At 46.0% G+C, this 26,602-nt stretch overlaps 1 protein-coding gene across 1 annotated transcript in view; it reads left to right on the top strand.

The window, feature by feature from the left end:
* Positions 1 to 26,602, top strand: part of EEA1 (early endosome antigen 1) — a 764,210-nt gene that overhangs the window by 515,360 nt on the left and 222,248 nt on the right. The window contains exon 23 of the mRNA XM_078674577.1: positions 14,067 to 14,252. Within this exon, the coding sequence (XP_078530703.1) occupies positions 14,067 to 14,252 (186 nt within the window). The remainder of the gene's footprint in view (positions 1 to 14,066; positions 14,253 to 26,602) is intronic.

Genomic DNA, 26,602 nt, shown 5'->3' with positions numbered 1-26,602 from the left:
GAGACATTTTGACTATATTCTGGACCTGCGTTGTCGCGTAATGCGTCATATGACGCGCCGCGTTAGCGCATCCGGAAGTGATCCGGGGCGCGACGCGCAGCGCGTAACGTAAGCATAACAGGTCATGTGACTTGTTAATAAAACTTTTCATTGGTTCATTTTACTTTTCTTATTCTAATGATGAAAGGCTTGGTCATATGACCTAAAAATTACGCTTTTTATTACTTTCGAACATTATTTTTTCTTAAATATATGTTATAATGTTCCAGGCTAATGTACTTTCCCGGAAAATGTACAACTGTCCTGCAAGTAAAATATATTCCTTTTTCGAGAAAAAGGGCGTTTCTTCGTCCCATGACGGAGCCGTTGAGCAAAAGAGGGTCGGCCTGCTGTCTTAGTCGCCGATACGCCTGAATATGAGATTCTTATCGATCACTTTATGTTGCAGGAGTAGAAAACACAACAGCCCTTGACCATTTATCTTTACTGCGTTCCTGCGTATTATACCTTTTACCCTTCATGTAATTGGTCTGCTTTATTTCACTTGCCTTTTACTGATTCTAAAACAGTGACTATTATTAAAAACTTTACCAATGTATATACTACTACCATGTTTTCTTTTAAAAACCTTTATTGTGAAAATGTCATTATACAAATACGGGCCTATAACCACGTGGGCCGGCCACGGAGCAAACTGTAATCGTATATGATGAGTAGACATTTACACTGTAGAGGAACGTAACGGGCGGGCCATTAGGTTGCAAGAACTAAAGTGTCTAACAGTTGCGGAATCGGTGGACGTACATTTTATAATTAAAATACGACAGGGCCACTTACAATAAAATTATCTAGATATACATTTGCGGGCAAGTACCATGGGTGACGTTAATTCGAACTTTCAATAGTACAGTAATCAATAACACATCAGAACTTAATATCAATAGGGATATCGAAATATTCAATCTATTCTCGTCCCCGCCCGCCATGTGCTTCAAAACTGCATACGTATCTCGTGATATCAAGGTTCTGCAACCAGTACACAACAAGGAGTTACGAGTCCCATTTATTCCGGCGCCATTTTGGGCGAGGACGGGCAGGTCCAGGATATAGTCAAAATGTCTCTACCAACCATCGACTATGATGATGTTCATATGCTGTATTTATTAGAGTAACACTCATCTGTCCACATGAAATTAATTTGCCACAATCTAAACATGTCATTTTAATCTTTCCAAAGTTCTTCTAAATATTTGGGACCGTTTCCCTTGCCTCTGATGCTGTCAGTGCCACTTCTTTGATGAATGTACTGGCAGGTCGGGGGTTCTCCTCCAAATCTCTCTTTTATGCAGCACTATAATTAATCGGTGCCACCTCTCCATATGACGATGCATGGTATAGTTACCATAACTATATTTTTTTTCGGTTCCTCTGGAGAGTACATCGTGGCAGATGAAGCGTGTAACGTACCGGGCATTTACCTTTTTTTGCATGTAGAGGAAAGGAAAAAAATTCGAGCATCCGAGTTCTAAGGTGTCCCAGGGCCATTTTAGTGGACCAGGCCCAAATCCAAAGAACAGGCCGCCATTTTGAGAGTCCTGTTGCAGCCGCTTGTCGCTGTAGCATCAAGAGCGGCCGAAACTCAGCTGAATGGCAACTGAAACGGTAAAGGGGCGCCCCACTACAGCAGACGAGCCTCCAACTAGGAAGGCCCGTTCACGCCGCCTCCCCCCCCTTCGGGCACCCCACGCCGTTATTCGGAGCAGGATTGTAGGATGGCCACACCAGTACGGCAACTTGCTAGACACCACCTCGGTGCCTACCGAATCTCAGCGCCTTGTGGTGTCTTCTATTCAGAAAACATTGTTGTGCTGCCTTTGACCTATTCGCCGCAAGTGCGCACGCAACTCAGCTGCATAGCTTGCTAGACACCACCTCGGTGCTAACCGAATCTCAGCGCCTTGTGGTGTCTTCTATTCCGAAAATATTGTTGCGCTGCCTTTGGCCCCATTCGCACATCGGTCCGCTACTGACGCCATCTCACAGGCCAACGGGGCGCCCCACGCCGACTTTCAGCATTGTAGGATGGCCACACCAGTGCGGCAACTTGCTAGACACCACCTCGGTGCCATCCGGATCTTGGCATCTCAGCGCCTTGTGGTGTCTTCTATTCAGAAAATATTGTTGCGCTGCCTTTGGCCCCATTCGCACATCGGTCCGCTACTGCCGCCATCTCACAGGCCAGCGGGGCGCCCCACGCCAACGTTCAGCATTGTAGGATGGCCACACCAGTGCGACAACTTGCTAGACACCACCTCGGTGCCATCCGGATCTTGGCGCGTTGTGCTGCCTTCGGCCTATTCGCACATCGGTCCGCTACTGACGCCGCCTCACGTGCCAACGGATTTTCTACGCTTTTTATACCCTATGCCGCATAACAGGTCATGTGACTTGTTTATAAAACTTTTCATTGGTTCATTTTACTTTTGGTTTCCTAATGATGGAAGGCTTGATCATATGACCTAAAAATATCACTTTTCATTGGATGAAAACTTTTTTTTTTCCCAAACGATGAAAGCCCCACCTTGTTTCTGGATGTTTCAGACTGAAGCTGGCGTCGGCATGAAAGCACCACCATCTCGTGGCTCCGTCGTGGTCATTCCGCGAGCAATCATGGCAGCCGCTCCCCACCGGAAGCATGCAGGAGTCGGGGCCCCCAAGACTTTTGTAGAATCCTCAAGGCGGAGGGAACGCTTTCGAGAATGGGGTCCAAGACCTAGCAGACAAGCGTCCGATTTCCAAGGTGTCCCAGGGCCATTTCAGTGGACCAGGCCCAAAAAGGAAAGAGCCTGCCGCCATTTTGAGAGTCCTGTGACAGCCGCCTATCGCTGCACCGCAAGAGTGGGCGCAACTCAGCTGAATTGCGGATTTTGACACAGTGGACCAAAAGCGGACGGAATGGCAACTGAAACGGTAAAGGGGCGCCCCACTACAGCAGACGAGGCTCCACCTGGGGAGGCCCGTTCATGCCGCCTCCCCCCCCCCCCCCCCCCCGGGGCGCCCCACGCCGTTATTCGGAGGGCGGCAACTTACTGGACATCACCTTGGTGCCATCCACATTTCAGCGCGTTCTGCTGCCTTGGAACTATTCGCACAACAGACCGCTACTGACGACCCACCCCCCGGGACGCCCCACGCCGGATACCCAAATCAGTGCGGCACCCAGGCAACATCACCTGGGTGCCGTCCAGAAATCTGGACGTTGTGCTGCCTTGGGACTATTCGCACAACCGACCGCTACTGACCATTGTTCCTTCTTTTTCCCTAAAAATGTTTAAATGTTTTTACTGTTTTTGTTTTGTTGTATATATTTATAAGTTATTAAAGTTTTATAATCCTACTACTTTGTTGGAGTGCTATATATTTTTAATGTGACACATAATTGTAAAAACTTTGATGTACAAAGAATCATCCCTGGAATCTTCCGCTTCAGGCTCGGTCCCCTCCCCAATCACAATACATGATGGTTTTCAGATAGTAGGAACGCGTGTGGTGTGACGGATCTCATCGGGTGTGGGCCTTGATCTACTATAACTCCTTTGAAGAGGGTTGATTCTTTACAGCTGGGGCCATAAACTACATCTGCAAGGCTAGCTGATAGCCTGGGACCGGCCTGGACAATCGGACACAGAGGAAGAGGAGTGTCAGAGGGTGCGGTAGTGAATAGGGCGAAAGGGAGGTGTCGGACGGGCACAGGGTGTGAATCTCAGGGAAGAGCAGCGCAGATGGGGGGAGGTTTATTGCCCATGCATAAGACAGAGAGCGGGGGTGACCAGTGCCTGGGGGAGATGCTTGCGAGGGTGGGGAGCCATGCTAAGGATCGACCGCGTGCAGAGAGTGGGTCTGGTCAAGTCATCTAAAATGACTGCCGTGCACGACAAAAGTGTGGCATTTGAAAAAAGGCAAGATGGCGCAGACAATGTTTTTCAACACTTCCTGATTTCCTTCGAATCGAACGTTAACAGACGTTGGGGCATATTACCAAAGTTAAGCGATATTTATCCCTAACGATGCTTAGCAACGAATTTTTTACCGCTAAGCATCGTCAGAAATTATCGCAGATAAACCTTGCTATTAGCAAGGTTTATCGCAAATGCGATAAACGGCCGCAATGCATTAATATCGCTGAAAAGTCAGCGATATTCATGCATTACCGAGCTAATGCTCTTAGCCATGTTATCCACCTCCCATTGGATAACATGGCTAAGAACTGCTCAGGGCAGGTGTTACTTTTTGGAGATATTCGCGCTTAGCGCGAATATCTCCAAAAGTTGGTAATAGGAGAGAGCGATGTTAGCGACTGTTTCCAGTCGCTAACATCTTGGCATGCCCACTTTGCATGTCATTAGTGATAAATATCACTGACATGCAAAGTGGGGCCCAAGATGGTCGCTATCTCCTACTAGCGGTCGCTAACTGGTGTTAGCGACAGCTAGGTAATACGGAGATAATTTTATCTCCGCTTTCTTGGCTTTTAAAGCCAAAAAAGCGGAGATAAACCCCCTTGATAATATGCCCCGTTATCTCTCCCACACTACCGGTCCCCCTGGGCTTAAACGCCGAGATGGTAGGGACTGCATCCCGTGAAGATAGGCCGAGACGTCACTCAGCAGAAAAAAAAGTTACAAAAAAAGTCTATAAACATACAATAAGTTAAAAGTCAATCATTCTTCATTCCTTGTAGTACGCTCCCCAGTCCGCTTCCCGTTACGCTAACCGGGCGCACCCCACCAAAAAAACGATATATATATATTTTTTTTTTGCCCCGCGGAGCCCTTTTAAAGCCTCCACATCAAACCTATGGGGTCAGGGAGGATCTACTATGCCCCCTTATGGTAATTTGCCCCTTCGCTTTGGCCTCCTCTTGTCTCTCGATCCTACCGAGAGACAAGATGGCGGCCGCTACGGACTGTTTGGAATGTTTACAGACGCCGGAGAACCAATCAGCTTCGCTTCACAAAGCTCCGTAACGCGAAAAGTACGCGAAGTGGAGCGCTGCCCGGAGCGCTGTTACAGATATATATCTTTTTTTGAACGTTAATTTCTCAAAATCCACTTGAGCACATATATTGAGACCTAGCAAAGGCACATCGGGCTACCAGTCCCTACAATTTTGCCAAGTTTCGTGCAAATCCATTCAGCCATTCGATTATTATATTTTTTATTTTTTTGCCCCGCGGGGCCCTTTTAAAACCTCCACATCAAACCTAGGGGGTCAGGGAGGATCTACTATGCCCCCTTATGGTCATTTTCCCCTTCGCTTTGGCCTCCTTTTGTCTCTCGATCCTACCGAGAGATAAGATGGCGGCCGCTACGGACTGTTTGGAATGTTTACAGACGCCGGAGAACCAATCAGCTTCGCTTCACAAAGCTCCGTAACGCGAAAAGTACGCGAACTGGAGCGCTGCCCGGTCCGCTGTTACAGATATATATCTTTTTTTGAACGTTAATTTCTCAAAACCCACTGGAGCACATATATTGAGACCTAGCAAAGGCACATCGGGCTACCAGTCCCTACAATTTTGCCAAGTTTCGTGCAAATCCATTCAGCCGTTCGGGCTAAAAGTGAGGCCAACCGCCCTATGGAAAACTCAATGTTAAAAACACGTTTTGGGACCCCCCTTTTTTCTCGGCCCCCCCCCCTTGACGAAACCCCCCCAAATTTTCAGGGGCTGCTCAGAAACAAAATGTTCCATTTTCCTGAAAATTTCAGCCAATTCCGTCCACAAACGCCAAAGTTATTAGACATAGAATTTTCAAAAATCCCATAGAGAAAAAATCCTAACTATATATACCTACTGGCGACCGCCAGTAGGTAATGTATGTGTATATATATATGTATGTGTATGTGTATGTGTATTACCTACTGGCGGTCGCCAGTAGGTATATATAGTTAGGATTTTTTCTCTATGGGATTTTTGAAAATTCAATGTCAAATAACTTTGGCGTTTGTGGACGGAATCGGCTGAAATTTTCAGGAAAATGGCACATTTTGTTTCTGAGCAGCCCCTGAAAATTGGGGGGGGGGGTTCGTCCAGGGGGGGGTCGAGAAAAAAGGGGGGTCCCAAAACGTGTTTTTAACATTGAGTTTTCCATAGGGCGGTTGGCCTCACTTTTAGCCCGAACGGCTGAATGGATTTGCACGAAACTTGGCAAAATTGTAGGGACTGGTAGCCCGATGTGCCTTTTGTAGGTCTCAATATATGTGCTACAGTGGATTTTGAGAAATTAACGTTTAAAAAAAGATATCTGTAACAGCGGACCGGGCAGCGCTCCAGTACGCGTACTTTTCGCGCAACGGAGCTTTGTGAAGCGAAGCTGATTGGTTCTCCGGCGTCTGTAAACATTCCAAACAGTCCGTAGCGGCCGCCATCTTGTCTCTCGGTAGGATCGAGAGACAAGAGGAGGCCAAAGCGAAGGGGCAAATGACCATAAGGGGGCATAGTAGATCCTCGCTGACCCCCTAGGTTTGATGTGGAGGTTTTAAAAGGGCCCCGCGGGGCAAAAAAAAAAAATAATAATAATAATCGAACGGCTGAATGGATTTGCACGAAACTTGGTAAAATATTAGGGACTGGTAGCCCGATGTGCCTTTGCTAGGTCTCAATATGTGTGCTCCAGTGGATTTTGAGAAATTAACGTTAAAAAAAAGATATATATCTGTAACAGCGCTCCGCTTCGCGTAACGGAGGTTTGCGAAGCTGATTGGTCATTCTGTCACTGGGCTATAGTTGGGCTACATCTGGCTGATATTTGGGCTACATTTGTTTTTTTTTGTCTCTGGCGGCCATCTTTGGGCTACATTGGGCTTCATTGGGCTACATTGGGCTACATTTGGGCTCCAACATATATATAGGCCAATGTAGCCCAATATATATTTTTCAAAGTTAATTTTCGTAAAAACCACTGGAGCATATATCTTGAGACATAGCAAAGGCACATCGGGCTACCAGTCCCTACAATTTTGCCAAGTTTCGTGGAAATCCATTCAGCCGTTCGAGCTAAAAGTGAGTCCAACCGCCCTATGGAAATGAAGGAAATGAATGGGTAATTTGTAATTAGCAAATAGCTCATCGCAAACTAGGAATGGTAAAGAATCGCTATTTATTCCTTAAAGTTCGCTATTTAGGAAATGCAAAAAACTTTGATGATACATATGGCGGTTCATCTCTAACAAGATAAGAAGCATAGGGATAGATTTATGATAACTGGCGCATCACCAGGGATGTGTTAGTCATTCTGTGCCGCTGTTCCGTCACCTATGGTGTGCTGCATTTACAATGCGGCGCATCATGGGGCAAAAACAGCACAGATGCGTGATGTATCTGTGCCGTAAAGGTGGCGCATTGCTGGAGTTGTATCGCAAGTGTGATGAAGCTCCAGCAAGGGTCGGGGGTGCCCCTGTCGCAGGGTTTCTGTTCTCACACAGAACTGTGGACAGAGGATTGGAACCTCGGCGAATTAGGGTGCCCCAAAACTCACCTTAGTAATCAAAAACCCCTTAGCAAGCTAGGTACAGTGTCACATTGGATATAACAAACTCTCAATGTTTAGACAATCCAGAATATGAACTTATAGTACCTCAGGATACGTGGAACTCATGAACAGTCGGTCGTTATATATTTCTTAGAAACCAGAACATGGAGTTAAGAAGAACACATGTGTATTTGAAATGTTTATTTACTAATGCCGTCTTCTCAGGCGTAGTATCTTAGATAATACAAGTACACATATTATCAGTAGCAAAATTACCAGCATAGTTACTAGTACATAAAAAGCGAATGGTGACAGTATGTTAACATGCTGTAACTGAATAAGAGTTAGCAACACTTATAAGCAGCCACGGGCCGTGGAGGGAGTTACGGTGGGGCAGGGAGGCGGGGAGGGGGAGGGGCAGGGTGGAGAGGGCTCCACCCTGCCCCTCCCCCTCCCCGCCTCCCTGCCCCACCGTAACTCCCTCCACGGCCCGCGGCTGCTTATATCTCACCCTCCCTAATACACATATTATATTATTTGCTAAGAAGGTCTCTTTGTGTTGGTTTAGGGCGTGCCCATACTTTAGTGTCTTAGATTTGAAGGAATCACATCAGCATACACCAGCTCTCTCTTCATGTGAACCGCATCAACTGTTGTGTATGTGTGTTCGGCAAAGCAATATAAAACCCGCCTCATGCCCAGAATTGGCAGAAGTTGCACTTATGTTATGAGTATGAAGTCGTGGAGATCAGACCTCATAACAATTCTGTATCGTGTTGTTCTTGAAACTTCAGCACTCGCTGTACAGATATAGTTTAACAAGCAAAGCAGATAGTAGAGCAATAACATATTATTCTCATGTAAACCACGATGAACTACTAGGTTGAAAGCTAAAGCAACAACTAAGTGTCGTGTGCAGAAGTTGCAAAAAAGGAAAAATGGCGTTTAAACCGGTAATGAGCCCATGCTAACTTAACACGGTGTAAAGATATCCAGGACCTAGATGACACCTCCCCATGATCCGGAAACGAACTGAATAAGATAATAGAAGTGCCATCTCATGAGAGCAGATTGCAACTTTATATGTGGACGGTCCGCAAGGTAAAACATTAAAAACTAGGAAAATTTAATGCTAAAGAAAAATAAAACAGCCAAGTACTTTATTGAGTCTTAAGCCAATAGGCAAGCTAAATAATAAAAACTTGACAAATAAGTCAATGAATTGTCAATGAAATGCTAGTACTCAGCATATCAAACATGAAAAAGGTCTATGACATAACTGTGTATGCAAAATAAGCTGCAACAGCCTCCAATAGGAAGTCACCGTCTTCATCCGAAAAGAGTTCAGCCATCCAATTTAAAAGCGGAAAAGAACATACGTGCTCTCCCAGCACCGGATCCTCTATCACCATCAGAGGACAGCTCGGTGGGTTTTCAAGAAAGCTCTGTTCCAAGAAAGACTGTGTTGCCGCCAGTAAATTCCAGGGACCAATTAGTCCATGCATCAATGCCACAGCCATAATCCTTTCGCCAGGACAAACCAACTCGTGAGTAATGATAGGAGTCATCAGCTGATTAAAGTCGACGTCAGGAGAAACCGGTCCGCAGAGACACAAATCAATGGCCCAATCGAAATCACAGGTCAGGCAGTGAAATACAGGCTGGACACAGGTGAAGTAGGAGAATCGAAAAGATAATCCATATGCCGTGCTTAATATCGCCAACGGCATTGTGCCATAATATTCTAGCATGCGATTGCGGAACAGTGTCAGCAGCTGCAGGGCGGGAGCTTGCACAGGAGGGACATCCATATTTAAAAATGTAAAAAAGCACAAGAGCGTCCGCTGGTAATGCAAGTAAAAATGGGAATACACGAAGCACAGTGGAATAAATAGAATGAAAGAAAGCAGGGATGACTCCAAAGATTTTCTCAAATGAAGTCACGAGACCACTGGTAACAACTTTAAAAAAGTGCGCCAGGGCCTTTGTGGAGGACGCGTTAAAGATAGTCCGAACCATCTTGCTGAAATGGAAAGGCGAATCAGTATTGAAAAGGGTCTGCACCTCTGTACGGGTGTTCGCTATGTGAAGCACGAAAGTTTCACGGGCCGAACTCAAGGCCACCTCTCTCTGAGACAAAAGAGCTCTTATTCTTGCCATGCCGTTGAAATCTGCTCCCAAGGTTGGTATTTGTGGCCAGATTGAAAACTCCCTATGTTCATGTGTGGGAGGAAATAGAACATTTCTGCAGCAAATAACCCGTTCACTTACTGTTACGATAAAAGGAATACTTTTAATTAACCCAGAACAATCTTCATTATTGAGCATCAAATAACTACCATTTTCCAACAACTTGAACGTGGGGATGATAGCAGGAACTGGCGTGCCTTGCAACACGCAAGCCATATTTGGTCGGTGTTTGTTGCATGAACCGTGTAACTGTATGTGCCTACACATTAGTGAATGATCTGGCGTCTCAGTGCATTCCTCTCCATTCAGATAAACTTCTTGATCATCTTTGAAACATCTGTATGTGTATGGAAGCGACCAGACCTCATGAAGAAAAGCACTACCTAAAGGTTCATAACGACCTATTGGTATATATTTCATACAATTTGAAAACTTATATAAAGCAAAAGGCAGCGTTATTAAACCGTGGATAAGGCACGTTGCCAAAAAACCCGCAATCCTCTGCTGATGATGTCACTGAGCATGTCATGAATGATGTAATATGTGACATCATCAGCAGTGGATTACGGGTAATAGTATCTCTAGTTTACTCCCCTATAGCTGTCTTTCTTTTAACATAAGTGTCTGTTTCCTTCCCTTATACTTACTGTTCTTTTTTTTAAAAAAAAATTTTGGTTCACTTCCGGTTCGCGTACCGGCGAGCGAACTGGGAAGCGAACTACGAGAAATAGAGGTTGGCACAGTTCCAAATATTGTACCAATTTTTTAATAACGGGGAGGTAGTTCTGAAAAGAACTTTTTTTTTATTGTTTTTGTTGTTTTATATTTTTTTTATTATTTTTCTGAACATTTTTTTACTTTTTTTGAATTTTTCTGAACAGTTTTATATTTTTGGGGGTTTTTCTTGCAGGGGGCAATGAAAACGATTCATTGTAAAGGGCTCAACAGGAGCAACAAAACAAAAAAAAAGTATTTATTATTTGGGGCGTTTCGTACAAACTTGCATATGATAGTCAATAGCTCTGTTGATCAGAGTGATGCTTCTTTCTCCGTAGCAAATGAATCCATTGCAATGTACGCAGACGTGTTTTACTTCATGAAATCTCGTTTGAATATTTGGCACCATCTCCCTGCCCTCTGGTCCCGTTACTTCCGGTACAACAGATCTTCTGGCCATAATAGAGAGATTATCTAGGTCGTTACGAAACTGTGCAGCACTGTAGTTGTTAGGATGCCACCTAGTCATATGGCGATGCATTGTGTAGTTTCCGAAACTGTATTTTTTGTCGGTCCCTCTGGACAGTCTATCTTGACATATAAGGCAAGTTACGTATCTTGCATTTACTTTTTTCTGACCTTTGGGAATTTTAAAAAATTGCCAAATGAAGTTTTCTTTCCGGTGAGACGTCCTGGGCTCCTCAGGCAAAAAGTGCCTCTCTTCGTGCTCGTCGTCCTGTTCCTCTTCTTCCTCTTCTTGCTGAATTATAACTTGAGCAGGTGGTCCACTCTTCCTTGGATGTGGTGGAGGTGGTGGGGAAGCACCAGCTGAAGCTACTAAAGAAGCCATTGCTCACTGGTAACAAAGGGTCTTTCTCTCACAATGATGAAAGTCAGAGTGAGGAAAGAAGGAGGGATTTTCATCATTTGGGAAAAACAATAGTTCTCAACCAATGAAAAGTGTTCATTTTAGATTATATGACCTAGTCTTACATCATTAGGAAACCAAAAGTGAAATGAACCAATGAAAAGTGTTATTACCAAGTCACATGACCTGCTGTGTTTACGTTAAGCGCTTTGCAGGGCCTCCCGGTTTGCTTCCAGAAACCTGTGCTTTGCGACTCGGTAAGCGTACCAGTTCGCTAACGTAGCACGTCATATGACGTATCACGCGACAACGCGAAACGTCATGCGGACGGGAGGCGTCACGATGTTGTTTTCTAACGCGGCAGTTGCGGTAAAGAAACGTTTACCGGCTCGCGGTCTATTTCGCGGCATCAAGGTCAGCTAACGGGAAGCTTCCCGATTCGCGAAGCGGGAACGAAGAAAAAAAAATATTTAAAAAAAAAATTATTAATAAACATATAAAATATATTTTTGGATTTAAAGAAGAATACATTTTACAGCTACAGATATTAGCTGTTAAAAAACCAATGAAATTCACTGAAAAAAACATAGGTTATAGACCATATATAGTTAGGAATTAGCATTTACAAAACCTTGAAAATTCACTGAAAAAACCATAGGTTATAGACCATATATAGTTAGGAATTAGCATTTAGAAAACCTGATTTTACTCACACAAAACCATTGAAATTCCATATATAGTTAGTTGCACTAACTATATATCGCGCACCCGCAATCCACTGCTGATGATGTCACATATTACATCATTCATGACATGGTCAGTGACATCACTGATGACATCACTGATGACATCATCTAGTGTCTGTATGTTTTTGTAAAGTTTAAATACGTTTTACATATTGAAGAATGACTGTGCATCATTATGTTTGTTGTTCTGTAAACTGCTGCATGTGTTGATCAGTAGCTATATGAGTAACTATATGGGTTATTGATTGATAAACATAACCGAAGTCAATAGCATAACATTAACATTTACAAGCATTATTAAAATCATATTGCAAAGGTTCAATTGTACGTTCTTGTATGTTCTGGTCCATGCTATATGAATATCACAGTAATATGAATAATAGTTGCAATGGGAGAGGCAAGATGGCTCCATCTGTGATACTCTTGATTTTCAATGCTCCACATTATGGGCTCCACATTATGGGCTTCATGATTTAGATTGTGCTCTAAAGTTGCTTAAATATCTGTTTTTCTTTTGCTAATGCACACAAACTTGGTTAAACCATACGCACAGAGGAACATGCTATTTATTACCATCATTAAGTTCGGGGAAAGGCAGCATAACCCTATACAGGCTTTGCCTTTAAAAAGTCACGGCTCCGCTGCACACTCAACAATAGTAATAAATAGAATATTACACCCTGCTAGTCAGTTTACATAATATAGATCTGTAATAAATTGTGCAAAGTACATGATACACACACACACACAGAACTTACCCTTCAATGTGTTATTTTAAATTCTGCATGTGCAGCACACTGCAGAGGCAAGGTTTTACTATTCTTTTTACAAATTAATTTTTCCCAAGGAGAAAACCCAGCCATAATATATATATTTAGCTCCTCTTATGCAACTCACCAGCCTTATTACCCAAAGTAAAGTATCAAAACAGTTTCTGTGCATTTAGGAATATATGAATGTGACTACCTTCATTCTGAAAACTTCAAAAACAGAGTTCCTGTTGATCAGCCCCAATAATTTGCTAAAGAATCGTAGTGCCAACCATAGGCTTCTATGGTGGGTATGCTTTTTATTCAGACTAAAGAAAAGTTGCAACTCTTGAGATGAGCATTAATGAACATTTGTCAATGAACTGTCAAGTTAATCAGATCCAGTCTAAGTGCTTTTTTAAACTGCCGGATAAAGTTCAACAGTTGCTGCTGTTGTAATACTAGTCATCCATTTCCAAGCAATAATTTTCACCCAATTGATTTTGACATTTTGAAAGGAGGCCCCTTAAGAATGGCATTAAGCTACAGGTGCTACAGACCGCTGCTGTTAAAGTAGTCTGTACAAGGTTCAGGCACATGAATATGCTCCGTCAAGTATTTACTGTAAAGGCACATGCGCATGTTTTACTATTATGAAAATATATATTACATACAAAGACTGCATGGGAGAATGACTTGAGATGAGACCCTCTTTAATTTTAGGTTGGTGTACTGTTCTTCCTTCTCTTTACTCTTCCCCTCTGTTTCTTAGTTTCCTCCAGGTAAGCACATGGTATTATTTTTAGATCATCTATTTCATGGGTTCTCTAGAAGACCATTTTGACGATTGGTATACATGTTTCACATTTCATCCAATGCTCCTGTTTCGATCACATTACTGGTAATTACGTTAATTGGGCTCAATACCATAGTTAAGATAGACAAGCAGATTAGATCAGCAATGCTTTTAAATTATTGTATACCTTATTTCAGTACACTTAACTGTAATGATTACTTCTTGTTTATAAAAATATTTGAATTAAAAAAAGCAATCTGTATCTCCAAAGACTGCCCATATTTCTACTGCTCACCATAATCTGAACTGGCTCGGGGTTACACCCCCACATCTAATGTAAGATTCTTGAGTTTACGCATAGAGCTTTTATTTATTGCTGCTTTTTATTTCTTACACACATTTTCAATGTGATGTTTTTGCAAAATGTAACTCATCAAGTTCTGAAATTTTTGTTTCTTTGTAATTAGTCTTTAGAAGAGAAGCTTGCTATTGCTCATGAAGATTTGGTTGCAAGTAGAAATGAAATTGGTACTCAGAAAAAGTTAATTATGGATCTAAGGGCAAGAATTTCAAGTCTCGATCAAGATTTAACAAATAAAAACCAGCAGCTTACAGAGCAAGAGAAATCGTTGAATACCCTACAGAAAGAAAAGGTAATTTCTTTTTTTTAAATCATATCTGTGATGTAAATGAGCTAGAGAGTATGTTGTAAGACCAAAGTAAAAGAACAGAGTATTATTCCATGACTCCATTTTCCATGTCATTAGCAGCCACAATTGCGCAATTTAATTCACCTTTGCCTGAGATTGAATGTGGGCCTTAAGACTAGTTTAACATTAGCTTTTAGTGGCCTACACACTCAGTCATTGTAAAAGACTTGCATATGGGCTATTACATGTCTCTTTGGTGAAACTCTGTGTGCAGTGTGCAGCTGACACTGCTTCCAGGAAGGTGAGTACCAGTACAGTCATTCAAACACACGCCTGGCTGAGATTCTTTGGGTTCTGTCCAGCGGTCCAACAATATCTAATCAACATTGCCTTCGATGGACTCCACTTTGTAGTGATGAAGGTCCACGCAGGAAGGATGAAATACAGGATAACTTTACTAAATATAAGTTACATGTACAGCAAGTAGATAAGTCCTCAAGAGCAGTCCCACTAGGAGCAGCCAGTCTGCTGCCCAGTCCATGCCCAACTGTCACTTCACCTCTCTGTGTCCCAACATTCCGAGGCTCATTAGACTCCAACATTCTATTGTGTTCAGGGCACAGGCAATGGCTGAGCAGGTGGTGGAAAATACATTACAATAACTATGCAGGATACTACATATCCCTTTTCCTTCCAACAGAAACAACACAAGCAATATATGAATAAAATATAACTAGTATAAACCAAGAACAGCAAGAATAGGAAGAACAACAGTGTGACAACATAAACACCAAGAAGAGGAGCAAGCATGGCAGAACGAAGAGCTAGATGGAAGAAGACATGGAGGAGGCAAAGAAAAGAAATGGAAATAACCCATTCTCTACAACGAGATGGAAAGAAGGTTACATTGAAACGCAGAAGAAGAAAGAGACGGGGACGCATCAACGACACCCCTACGCACACCCACTGGCCAGGCAGGCAGGCAAGCAAGGAAAAAAAGACAAGGAACAACGCGAGCAAAACAGAAGACATACCCAAATTCACAAAATTGATGAAGAAGGATCTCCTCCAAAACAATGAAGAAAAAGGAGGAAACTACGATGAGGGAGAGACTGGAGACAAGGGATAACAGCCAAATGTAGTCCAGATACCCAGGATGAAAAGAATGTATAACTTCACGAGGAGAACTGAACTGGCAAGGAAACCGAGAAAGAGAGAATAAAATACAAAAGAGTATAATTCTAACTTCCCCCACTTTAATGATAATAGATAAAATTATTACGTGAAAAACGTACAATGTTCAACAATGTAAAATTACGTAAGCATGACATTTAAGAAAATGACAGCAAATGGGAATACGACCCATAAAGTGAAAGCCTGTGAAGGGACCACCCCCTTGTAGAGGTCACATGTTGAAAAATGTGGTAATGGGACTATAACCCATAAGATGCCCTGAATGAGGGTGACTGTGTTAATGTAAATGGGAAAGGGACCCATGAAACTGTACCCTGTTTAGGGGAATCTGTGTAAATGTAAACCCATGAAACGATGCCCTTTGTAAGGGTGAAAACCGTATATAACCTGAGTAGGCAAGTGTAAGTGGGCAAATGGGGGTAGAACCCAATGCACTCCCTGTGTAAGTAGCGTAAAGTGTAATGAACACCTTGTAAATACACAATGTAGCTATGAAGAGTATGGGATGTCAGATAAAATGTTAGAACGAAATCCCACCAGACATCCCCAATGAGCATAGCTGGTGAGCAAACAAATTCCTTGATGTAGTGAGCTGAAAACCACACATTTAACACATCTGGAGTTTTTGCACCACAGAATAAAATAGTCTTCATAAGTGGAAAAGTAATAACATGTGTGTTCCAAATGCAGCGGGCCAATGTGGTGCGAGAGAGCTCAGTTGCATGGCGGCCAAGAGCTCTTGACAGTACTCCTTACAGTTGCACGCAAAGTGCTTTAAATCAATGAAAGTCATGATGAGAGACATACTTCCGCTGGCCGCTTATCATCATGCATGATGCAGTGCATAGCAGGACAATGAGGAAGAGAGAAAGAGGTGGTGGCAAGTACACATCTCCTCTCACCTCCGAGACTGTGTCGGTGAAGGGGGGCGTGGCTTGGAAGCCAATGGGGATAGCCGCGTGAGCTCCAAGCTCCGCCGACTACCCGGATTAATCCTGTGAAGAAACGGTATTGGAACCCCCTGCCGCCACTGGTAAACTGACGAGGCGGCGCTACTACGGCTCCAATGCCACAAATGAGCGAAATGGCAGTGGTGTCGATGTTTTCTCGGATTGGGACTGCAATGCGAGCAGCATGCAAAATGGACAATGACCCGGAGCCGAGACTGATGGGAGCTGCCGTCTCCTTGCATCGGCATTGTGTGCACGGAGAAACGAGTGACCAGAGCGGTGCGGGGGTCTACCCCCCCCCCCCCCCCGCCCCCCTGTCTCGGAGTTGTGGAGAGAGGAGCGGGTCGGACGGACAGCCCGAGTTCTGATGCCCGGCGCCCCGAGGCATCAGCAGTGAGGGGAAACGGCAGGCAGCGTCGAGAGGGCTGAGACTGCAGCGTCCACCTGAAGCTGCGGAAGAAACGCGGCTCATCGGAGCGGTGAGCGCAGTGACTGAGCAGACAGGAGAGGTATCCGGCCCCGTTCTGGTGAGTGGGGAGAAGTGGGACCGCGAACCGCGTACTGCGGAGGCGGGCCGCGGAGACCCAGGCTCGCGGCGACCTGCAGACTGAAGCGGGGGTGCGACTATGCTGTGGTGCGCGTGCTGGCCTGTAGCGGGGGAACTCCGCGGATCAGAGATAGTGGGGAGCCGACGCTTGGAATACCAGTGAGGGAGAGAGCCTATGGAGGTGCTGAGGCCTGATATTATGAAAGACTGCAGTGAGCCTTGAGGAATAATACAGGATTGAATCGCTGGTCCCCCGGGCTACGTTGGACCATTCCAGTCCAGAGGAACTGGGACTAGCCAGGACCCCAGGGTTTGACTACAAATGGTAACCGGCTACAGTAGTGAGCTTAAAAGAGGTTGCTGAACACTGCCCTGTGCTCCGGCGAGCGAGAGTGGCTGATGCCAGCTGGGACTGATAGATGATGGGGTCTTGTCACCTGCGAATATAATGGAGGTGCTGATGGAATAACAGAATGAATTGCACAGCCACCGCAGGCAGAGGCTACGCGGCATAAATCCCAGGGGGGGTCGCAGTTGGAGGTCCTAGAACTGATTAGATACGACGGCTGTGACGAAGACGCGGGACGCACCGGCGGGGCTAGCTTGGTGCACCAAATCCAAGGAAAGACAAATACTGAGTGGATCTCTCCCCACCGCCCCCACTCCCCCACTGCGCGGGTAGGTCGGGACCTCGACCATTGCCGATTCAGTGACACTTACGTAACCCCCAATAATAAAAGGAACTACAATGACGAGTGGTCAAATGGGGAAATTGAAGGGGAAAAAAGACAGCGCGCAGCAGCTTTCGGATAGTGAACCTCCAGGCCAATCGGAAACTGATGGGCAGGAGGTTCCTAAGGACCCCACCATGCAGCAACAATTTGAAAAAATCCTGGCGGCAATTGCAGAGTCTTGCACTGCACTTCAGCAAGACATAGCACATGTGGCAGCGGGCCTGGGACTCTTGCGTGCAGATCACTCTAAATTAGTAGACTGAGAGAAGCTGGTGGAGGGAGCGCTCCGAGATGCGGAACCGGCACAGAATGCATTGAAAGTCACAGTGACGAATGCCTTGGATCGGATCACGGCGCTGGAGAGGCGTGCTGAAGATGCCGAAAGTAGAAATTGGAGGAATAACATCAGAATAGTGGGTCTGCCCGAAAAAGCCGAAGGGACAGATATGGTGCAATACCTAGAGAACTGGTTGAAAACAGTAGTGGCACCCTTCTGTCATCCTTCTATACTTTGGAGCGAGCGCACCGAGTTCCGGCTAGACCGCCACAGCAGGGGCGACCGCCGAGACTGGTGGTGGCCCGCCTGTTGCACTTTCGGGACAGAGACTTGCTGCTTCAAAAGGCGCGCACCGATGGCTCTTACCCCGTGGGAAATAGCAAGGTCAATCTATTCCCAGACTATTCTTTCGAGGTTCAGAGACGTCGCTCATCCTTTCTATCTATTAAAAGAGAGCTGAGAGAGGAGGGCCTTCAGTACTCCTTGTTGTTCCCCGCCAAATTACGAATTATTATAGATGGGACGACTAGCTTCTATGAAACTCCAGAAGATGCATGGGCCTGGCTAGAATCATAAAGGGCCGGGAAAGATGGCCTGGAGCGAAGGATACAGGACACCTCGGAGGGGCTCCCACAACGCAAATCGCAAAGATTGCGACAAAGGCGGCGAGGTTTGCGAAGGCCGACGTCACCACAGAAAGAGATGGAGAGGCAGGGAGTGCTGGAGGTGGTATCGACTCTTTCAGGAAATCAAAGACTGCAATCCCCAGAGAGCTCTGACACGAAGGATAAGGAGCATTCAGACACTGAGGCCTCATTGGTGGACAGCATAAAGATACCACTGGTCACACCAGAGACAGCGGATGGGATGTTGGCTGAATAGAGATTGAACCTTGGAAGACCACTACAGAACTATTAGGAGTGGTGAGAGGGATCACGGACGCTGCAGTGGTGCCGACCCAATAATTTCAGGGGATGGGTTATGGGGGGGGGGGGGGCCTATTACCTCTGTGGGGTTGCTCTAAGATTGAACTGTTGGACTGATTATTGACATTCATTGAGACTGAGAGTGGTAAGCGGGGGGGGGGGGAGATGCATAATGCAGTTTCTCGGGTATACGGGGCGGCATAACTCCAAATATCAGTGGCGGCCCGTTGGCACTCAGCTCCCCTCGTGGCCCATAAGGCATGCCTTCAGTAACTACTGTTGGGTTTAGTTTGTGTTAATTGTTTTAGGGGTTTGGATGGGGACTAGCTGGTTAGTTCTAGGTCCTGTTCTTGGGGAGAAGGGGATGTTGGGTGTTTGGGAGGAAGGTTGGGGCACGGAATTCACTGGTGTGGGTGTTGGAGCGCGAATTGAAATGCGGATACTACATGATTGGAATGGGTTCGTTACTTGATTTACGGTGTATTACCTGGAATGTGCGGGGCCTTCATACCATGACACGGTGCCACAAGATTCATGCATACTTGGTTAGAAGAGTACACATAGCATTGCTCCAGGAAACGCACCTCACTTAGGCAGAGGGACTAGCTTTACAACGAAGAGGGGACAGGTATTTAGCACTGCATATTCTACATTCGCAAGAGGAGCTGGGGTTCCTTTCCAGGTAACAAGACAAACACTAGATCCCGAAGGCAGGTTTGTAGCAATTGAGGGGAGACTGCATGGCAGAGATATAGCACTTTGCGGCATCTATGCACCTAACACAGATCAAGCGTGTTTTTTTCGAGCGCATGTCTGGCACGTTGGCACATTACTTTACAGGTTCTATGGTACTAGGAGGAGATTTCAACTCCATCACAGAGGTATCACAAGACAGGTCGCACCCCCCACTAGCGGAATCCCCAGTGCACAAGCTAGCTAAAAAAAACCTGGAATGGCAGACAGATGGAACCTAGTAGACGTATGGCGCACACACCACCCACATGATCGAGACTACTCCTATTTCTCCGCGGTGCATGACTTGCATGTTCGATTGGATGCAGTTTTATGCTCCTCAGAAACGGTACCCTCCATACTGCATACTGAATATCTAGCCAGAACGTTGTCAGATCATAACCCGCTACTGTTTACTATGCGCTGGGTAGCGGCGGCATCTGCCATCCCCACATGGTGACTACGCCCTGAAACGTTAGATGATACGATTTTTCAAAGGGAAGTAGCTGAGGGAATAACACATTATTTTAACGAGAATGCTGGCACAGCCTCCACAAGAGCGGCAGAATGGGACGCTTTTAAAGTGGTGATTCGAGGACTTTGCATCAGTAAACATGTAGGAGTGAGGAAAGTACTTTTACGAGATGTAGACCGTGCTGAGAGTAGGTTACGAAAGGCAGAACTAGACAGACCTGGTCATCCGGACATACAAGCAGAGGTAGCTGCAGCCAAGGAAGGGGTTGCAGTGGAAATAGAGAGATTGCGCTGCTTTGATTATAAAACATATATCAAGAAAGTACATTCTGAAGGAGATAAAGTGGGGACACTGCTGGCATGGTTGGCTAACCCGACTGAGAGGATCACCCATATTAGCATTGTGAACAAATTCTTACAATATTATGTGGCATTGTATAGAAGTTCGCTGTTAGCGGGAGAGGCGGACATCGACTCCTTTCTGAACGGTGATTTACTACCAGAGTTAGAAGTGATTCAAGCGAAATGCTTAGGTAGTGACATAACGTTGGAAGTGTAGGAGCGTAGGGTCTGCTTTCCTATGGTCACCCCATTTTTTGCTTTTTGCTTCACTGGTTTTCGACTTAATGTGGCTGTGGGCCTGATAATCAGACCCACAGCCCTGCTGTTCTCTCTCTAAATTTCACACCATGTACTTTAGGTACATCACCAATTGGGATTTGGGTCACTCTTATGAGTCCCTGTACAGTGTACCATAGGTACTCAGGGCATAGGTGCACCCAAGGCCTACCAGGGGCTGCAGCATATCTTTTGCCACCCCTGGCTGGCCATCCAAACTGACACCACTGGCTGATCACTCAGCTGGGGCAAGGTCGTGTAATCACCCCTTGCTTAGGTATAGTATTCCTATACCTACCATTATATATAGACACATATGCACCTATAAGTCACTCCTATGGCAGGCCTTAACAATCCTGAAGGCAGAGTGCTTGGTTTTATGTGAGATGGTGCTCTAGCATGAGCTGAGCCTGTCTGCAGCTTTCGGAACCATGTCCTTATTGCTGTTCTATGATATTGCCATACCATATACTCTTAAGTGCATTATAATCCTCGCGGTTATTGCTAACTTTGGTTTGGCTTTATCAAAACATGTCGTGTAAGGTGTCATATGCTTTAGAATACTACCCCCTCGCCAGTTCTGGCGACGGGGGTAGCATTCCACCCTTCTAGAGGGAGAAGACATGTTGTTCCTACTAATCCCGGTTAAAGTTAACCAGAGCCTCCGCATCACAAAATGGATGCTGCTGCCACAGACACAAGTCTGACCTCCTGCTGCTGGGAGTCCTTCCAGCGAGGGAGGCTTGGACAATAGGTTTCCTGTCTTGGGAGGTGCTAGCACCACCCCAGACAGGCCATAGTGTATTGGGGCAGGGAGGGCTGAATGAAATGAGACACTGCCTGGGGCACACAAGGTGTCCCATGCATAGTCCGGTTCAAACCGGTGCTGGGGCACTCCAGCCCCAGCTCTGGCGCGAAACTGGACAAAGGGAAAAGGGTGTAACCACCCCCTTCCCTGGTCCCACCCATAGGAGGGACCTAGCAGGTAATCCAGCCCCTAAATTTGGTATATAGGTAGGAGCTGAGTACCAAGACTTTAGATTTATCCTGACTGAAACTTGAAACGAAACTCTGGACCTTCGATATTCTACTCGACATAAAAGACTGAAGAATCTCCCTTGTGGTCAAGGAGTGACCACCCTGTGCAAGCAGGCACCATCAAGCGATCAACGATTTGCTTTGTCGACGCTCCCGCCGGAGCCGAGCACAGAGCTTGACAAGACCCGGACTTCCAGACTTCCAACAGCCCGATCCACAGTCACAGCAGAGCTGAGACCCGTGGAGGCGACAAGAGAAGTGGGACCGGCCATCTTGGAAAGCCAGCTAATTGCTTTCCGTGCAACTTCTGAGGCACCCTCAAAGTTGTGCATTGGGGATTGAGAAGCCCCAGCCCCGAGCACCAACTGCACCAAAGATCAGCCCTCCACACTCCACGAGTTCTGCGTGGGGCCCTTCTGCATTTCCTGCTCGACGCGTCTGTCCGGTCACTTGCCCGTTGGCTAGTGGCCTCTGTGACGACGAACTTTTTGATTTACACCGCTGGTCTGGTTGCTCCAGACTGGCCCTTGCTTCCCTGAAAAGGAGAAGTCTATCAGACCTTGCTGGTCTGATCCGTAAGCCATCTTCGATTCCTGCGTGGGTTGCCTTTACCAAGGCTTGTTGACTCCAATCCGGAAGCCGACACTGCCGACAGCGAGAGCCTTCGTGGGACAGTCCGTATCCAGCTCCTGGTCGTCGACACCTCCTGGTCCACGTGGCTGCAGAGACAAGCTTCACGACATCACCTGATTGCTTCGCAACATCGCCTGGTTCCTTCCTGGTTCTTTCCTGGTCACTGGCTAATTACCCAGACTCTGTCCCCTCTGCTTTCAGGTACTCTTCATCCTCGATCCGCCCTTGGATCCAACCGGACACTTCCCTCCTGGTCGCCTGCAGCATCTTTCTTCAAGGCTCCATAGGATTCAGCGACGAAACCCAACACACTTTGACATCTATGCACCCGCTTCCTGTGGGGTAGGTAACGCGAGTACTTCGGTGCTCCTGTGGGAATTTACTATCCTAGTGTCTAACTTTCAAGTAGCTTTCTCCTTGTCCATTCGGAAGTGACCTAAAAGAACTAGTTTCCAATTCTTTCGTTCCCATTCTAACTCTATCGTAACTTGCGTGTGTGTAATGACACTGCACGCGCATCCCGTGGGCCTCCTGCTCCCTATCCTTTGGTAGTACAGCGTAGCCCCAGAGATTCTCCAGGCCCTAGGCCTATCCTTTGTTCGTGACGTGGTTCTTATACCACTATTTTAGTATATGGTTCGAAGTGTCCCTAGGGCATTACTGTATCTTGTGCAACTTATTGTATTATAATTGAGTATCTTGTTATGTGCTGGTGCCTCTGACCTCATAAAGAGTTCAGAGGATTGTGTTAGAAATAAATACATATATATTTTGATATACAACCTGTGTGGTGTCTTTTCACTTGGTATTAAAAGGGTTACATATGGTAAAACAGCTAGCTTCACATGCCCTCTTGAGTTTAGCCTAAGACTGCTTGTCCATGCTACAACTAGGATAGCTGGTCTATAGGGTTGACTTTACAACCATCACCATAAGGGTTGTTTGGACTGGTGCAAGGTGCTCACTAGAATAGTGAACATCATATACCAGGCCAACTTCTCACATTGGTGTGCAGCGGTTGGGATTTGAGCTTGCTGTTGTTTTACCAATTGTAATCTTTGAGATATCATTTGGAAGATCACATTAGGTACCATAGGTACATATAACAAGACTTAAAATACTGAAGTGCTACTGAACTTAGTTGTTGTAGACCAAAGGGCCTAGCACACCTGGACTACAACTCCTAGAGAGGTTTAGTAGATAACACTTAGTGTAGGTAGGTGCACACACCACACCTCACTAGAAAATGTCAACCACAGGTGAACCTAGTGTATCTCTACCTGTGGGAGGTGACCCTATCCGGGCACCCTCAAAATTTGACATACTCCACTTCAGAGAACTGAGACACTTTTGTACCACAAGGAAGCTGAAACCGGGTTCTAACCCTACCCTTCAGCACCTGATAGAACTCTTAGAAGAGTCTGAAGCTCTCAAGGCCTCAGGCACAGGTCCTACAGGTAATGCAGAAGTATGCCCTCCACAGAGGATGATGCCCCTGACCCTACTGTCATAGATGAAGATGAGGTAGTTGAAGAGGAAGATTCTGAGGATCAGGTAGGCAGCCAGGGCCAGGTTGAAGTTAAGAGACTTAGCCAGGCCAGCCTAAGCCTACATGGGGCTGTAGAGGGACTAGCCCCATACAGACCTGTCAGTAGACTTAACCAGAGGTATAGGAGGGAAAGATCTCACTCAGGTGAATCTCTCCACTCCAATGCCTCAAGAGGTTCTCAGTGGGGAATGACTTCCCCTCAAAGGAGAGAACACCAGGCTAGGATGAGGGAAGTCCAAATGAGAATAGAGAGGGAAGAACTTGCCCTAGCCCAAGCAAAACTTGCTTTAGCAAGGGAGCAAAAGTTGAGTGGATTAGATTCCACTGGTGGCAGCAATATCCCTAAGGATAAAGACAGGTCCTATGACAATAGACACCTGAGTAATATTGTGCCCCCCTACAAAGTTGGGGATGATATCCACAAATGGATAACTGCTTTGGAGAGGGCCTGCAAGGTACAGCAGGTACCCCAAAGTCAGTGGGCAGCAATCTTGTGGCTCTCCGTTTCAGAAAAAGGAAGAGACAAGCTCCTCACAGTTAGTGATGATGATGCTAACAATTACACTGTCCTGAAGAGTGCTCTAATTGATGGGTTTGGCCTAACCACTGAACAGTGCAGGTTGATGTTCAGAGATACCCAGAAGACAGACTCAGGACTGGACTGATTTTGTTGATTGTGCCACTAAGGCTCTGGAAAGCTGGTTGCTGGGAAGTAAAGTTAAGGACTATACAGGATTGTATAATTTGATCATGAGAGAACAAATACTTAACAATTGTCAGAACCAGTTGTTGCACCAACACCTGATTGACTCAGATCTGACCTCTCCCCTAGAATTGTGAAAGAAGGCAGACAAATGGGTCAGAACCAGGGTTAAGCAGAAAAACCAGGTCCAAGGTGGTGATCAGAAAAAGGCAGACCAAAAAGGTGGGGATCAGAAACCAAAAGACCAGACGTCTTCATCAGGGTCCCAAAATTCCAAGAAGAAAGAAGGTCCAAAGAAACCTTGGTGTAATTATTGTAAATCTGCCTCTCACTGGTTTACTGAGTGCACCAAGAAAGGCACAGCCCCTACCACTGTAGCCCCTAAGGCATCTGCACCCCCTAGTACAGTTAACAGTGGTAGTTCCCAACCCAAGGCTATAGTGGGGTTAACCATGGGTACTGAGATGGATTCTGGCCTAGTCGGGATTCCAACTCAGGCTGTTCTTGTCTGTAATGTGGACATGGCTATGTCCTCAACTGGGAGTCCCAGTACCCTGGGCAAGTACAGGCAAACACCTTTAATCAATGACAAAGTGGCTCAGGCCTACAGGGGACACATGTGCCAGTGTCACTATGGTGACACCTAACTTTGTGGACCCTGGACAGATTGTACTAGGTGATAATTACCTGGTGACCAATGCAAGCAACGTCACTACTACACATAGTGTGGCAGATGTTAACTTCTCCTGGGGAGGGGTAACTGGCCTCAAAAGAGTTGTGGTAAGTGCAGACCTCCCAGTTGAATGTCTGTTGGGCAATGATCTTGAATCCTCAGTATGGTCAGAAGTGGAGTATAGGACTCATGCAGAGATGTTAGGCATATCAGCTCATGTCCTTGCTGTGACCAGGTCACAGGCCAAAAAGTGCCAAACTGAACAGGTCATGGATCCTGTAACTGTGGACCAAGTACCATCCAAGAGAAAGAGCAGTAGGGTTAAGGCAGTTCCTTCCCTCTTGCCCTCAGGTGATGATCAGCCTTCTCAGGAAGCTGATTGTGAGACCCCTGAAGGAACTGTCCTAGAAGAACTTGAACCTGACCAGGTTGAGTTTCTTGGGACCGGGGGACCTTCAAGGGCAGACTTGAGGCAGGCACAGTTAGACTGCCCCTCTCTTGAACCCCTCAGACAGCAAGCTGCTTCTGAGGCTGCTGGGAATGCTACTGGTACCCATAAAGTTTACTGGGATGACCGGAAGAAATTAGGAGCGCTATCAAGCACATGGCCCGAAACAAAACACCGGGAGTGGACGGGTTGCCAATTGAGTTCTATTGGAAGTATATGGACCTGCTAGCTCCAAGGTTGCTGGAGGTATATAGGGAGGCGAAAGAGTTGGGTCATCTCCCTGGCTCCATGAGGGAAGCATTGGTAATTCCACTGTTGAAACCAGGTCTAGTGGGGACAGATACGGCCTCCTATCGGCCGCTATCAATGCTGACTACTGATTACAAGATTCTGAGCAGAATTTTGGCAACTCGCCTCTCACAACATATGACTGCACTAATCCACGAGGATCAGGCTGGATTTATCCCGACAAGGAATACGGCCTCTAATGTGCAACGATTAGTGCGGATATTGGAGGGGGACCAATCTGAGGTACAACAGCCTATGGTGCTTTCAGTAGATATAGAGAAAGCCTTCGACAGCTTGGAATGGCTATACCTTTCCAAGACGCTAAAACGTTTTGGGCTAGGGGAAGCCTTTGTGACCTGGACAGAGGTCCTTTATGCATCCGCAGTAGCCAGAGTGAGGATGGGAACATTGATTTGAGGCCCAATATCAGGTGGCCCGGGGAACGAGACAGGGGTGTTCGCTCTCCCCTTTGTTGTTCGCCCTAGCGTTAGAACCACTGGCGGCGCGAGCCAGGCTGGGAGAAGATTATGGAGGCCTGATATACAGGGGTGACCAACAACATATCTCGT

The sequence above is a fragment of the Lissotriton helveticus genome, chromosome 1_1 (genome assembly GCF_964261635.1).
Source record: "Lissotriton helveticus chromosome 1_1, aLisHel1.1, whole genome shotgun sequence".
Classification (NCBI taxonomy): domain Eukaryota; kingdom Metazoa; phylum Chordata; class Amphibia; order Caudata; family Salamandridae; genus Lissotriton; species Lissotriton helveticus.
The sequence above is the reverse complement of the archived record's forward strand: the minus strand, read 5'-3'. Positions and strand labels throughout refer to the sequence as shown.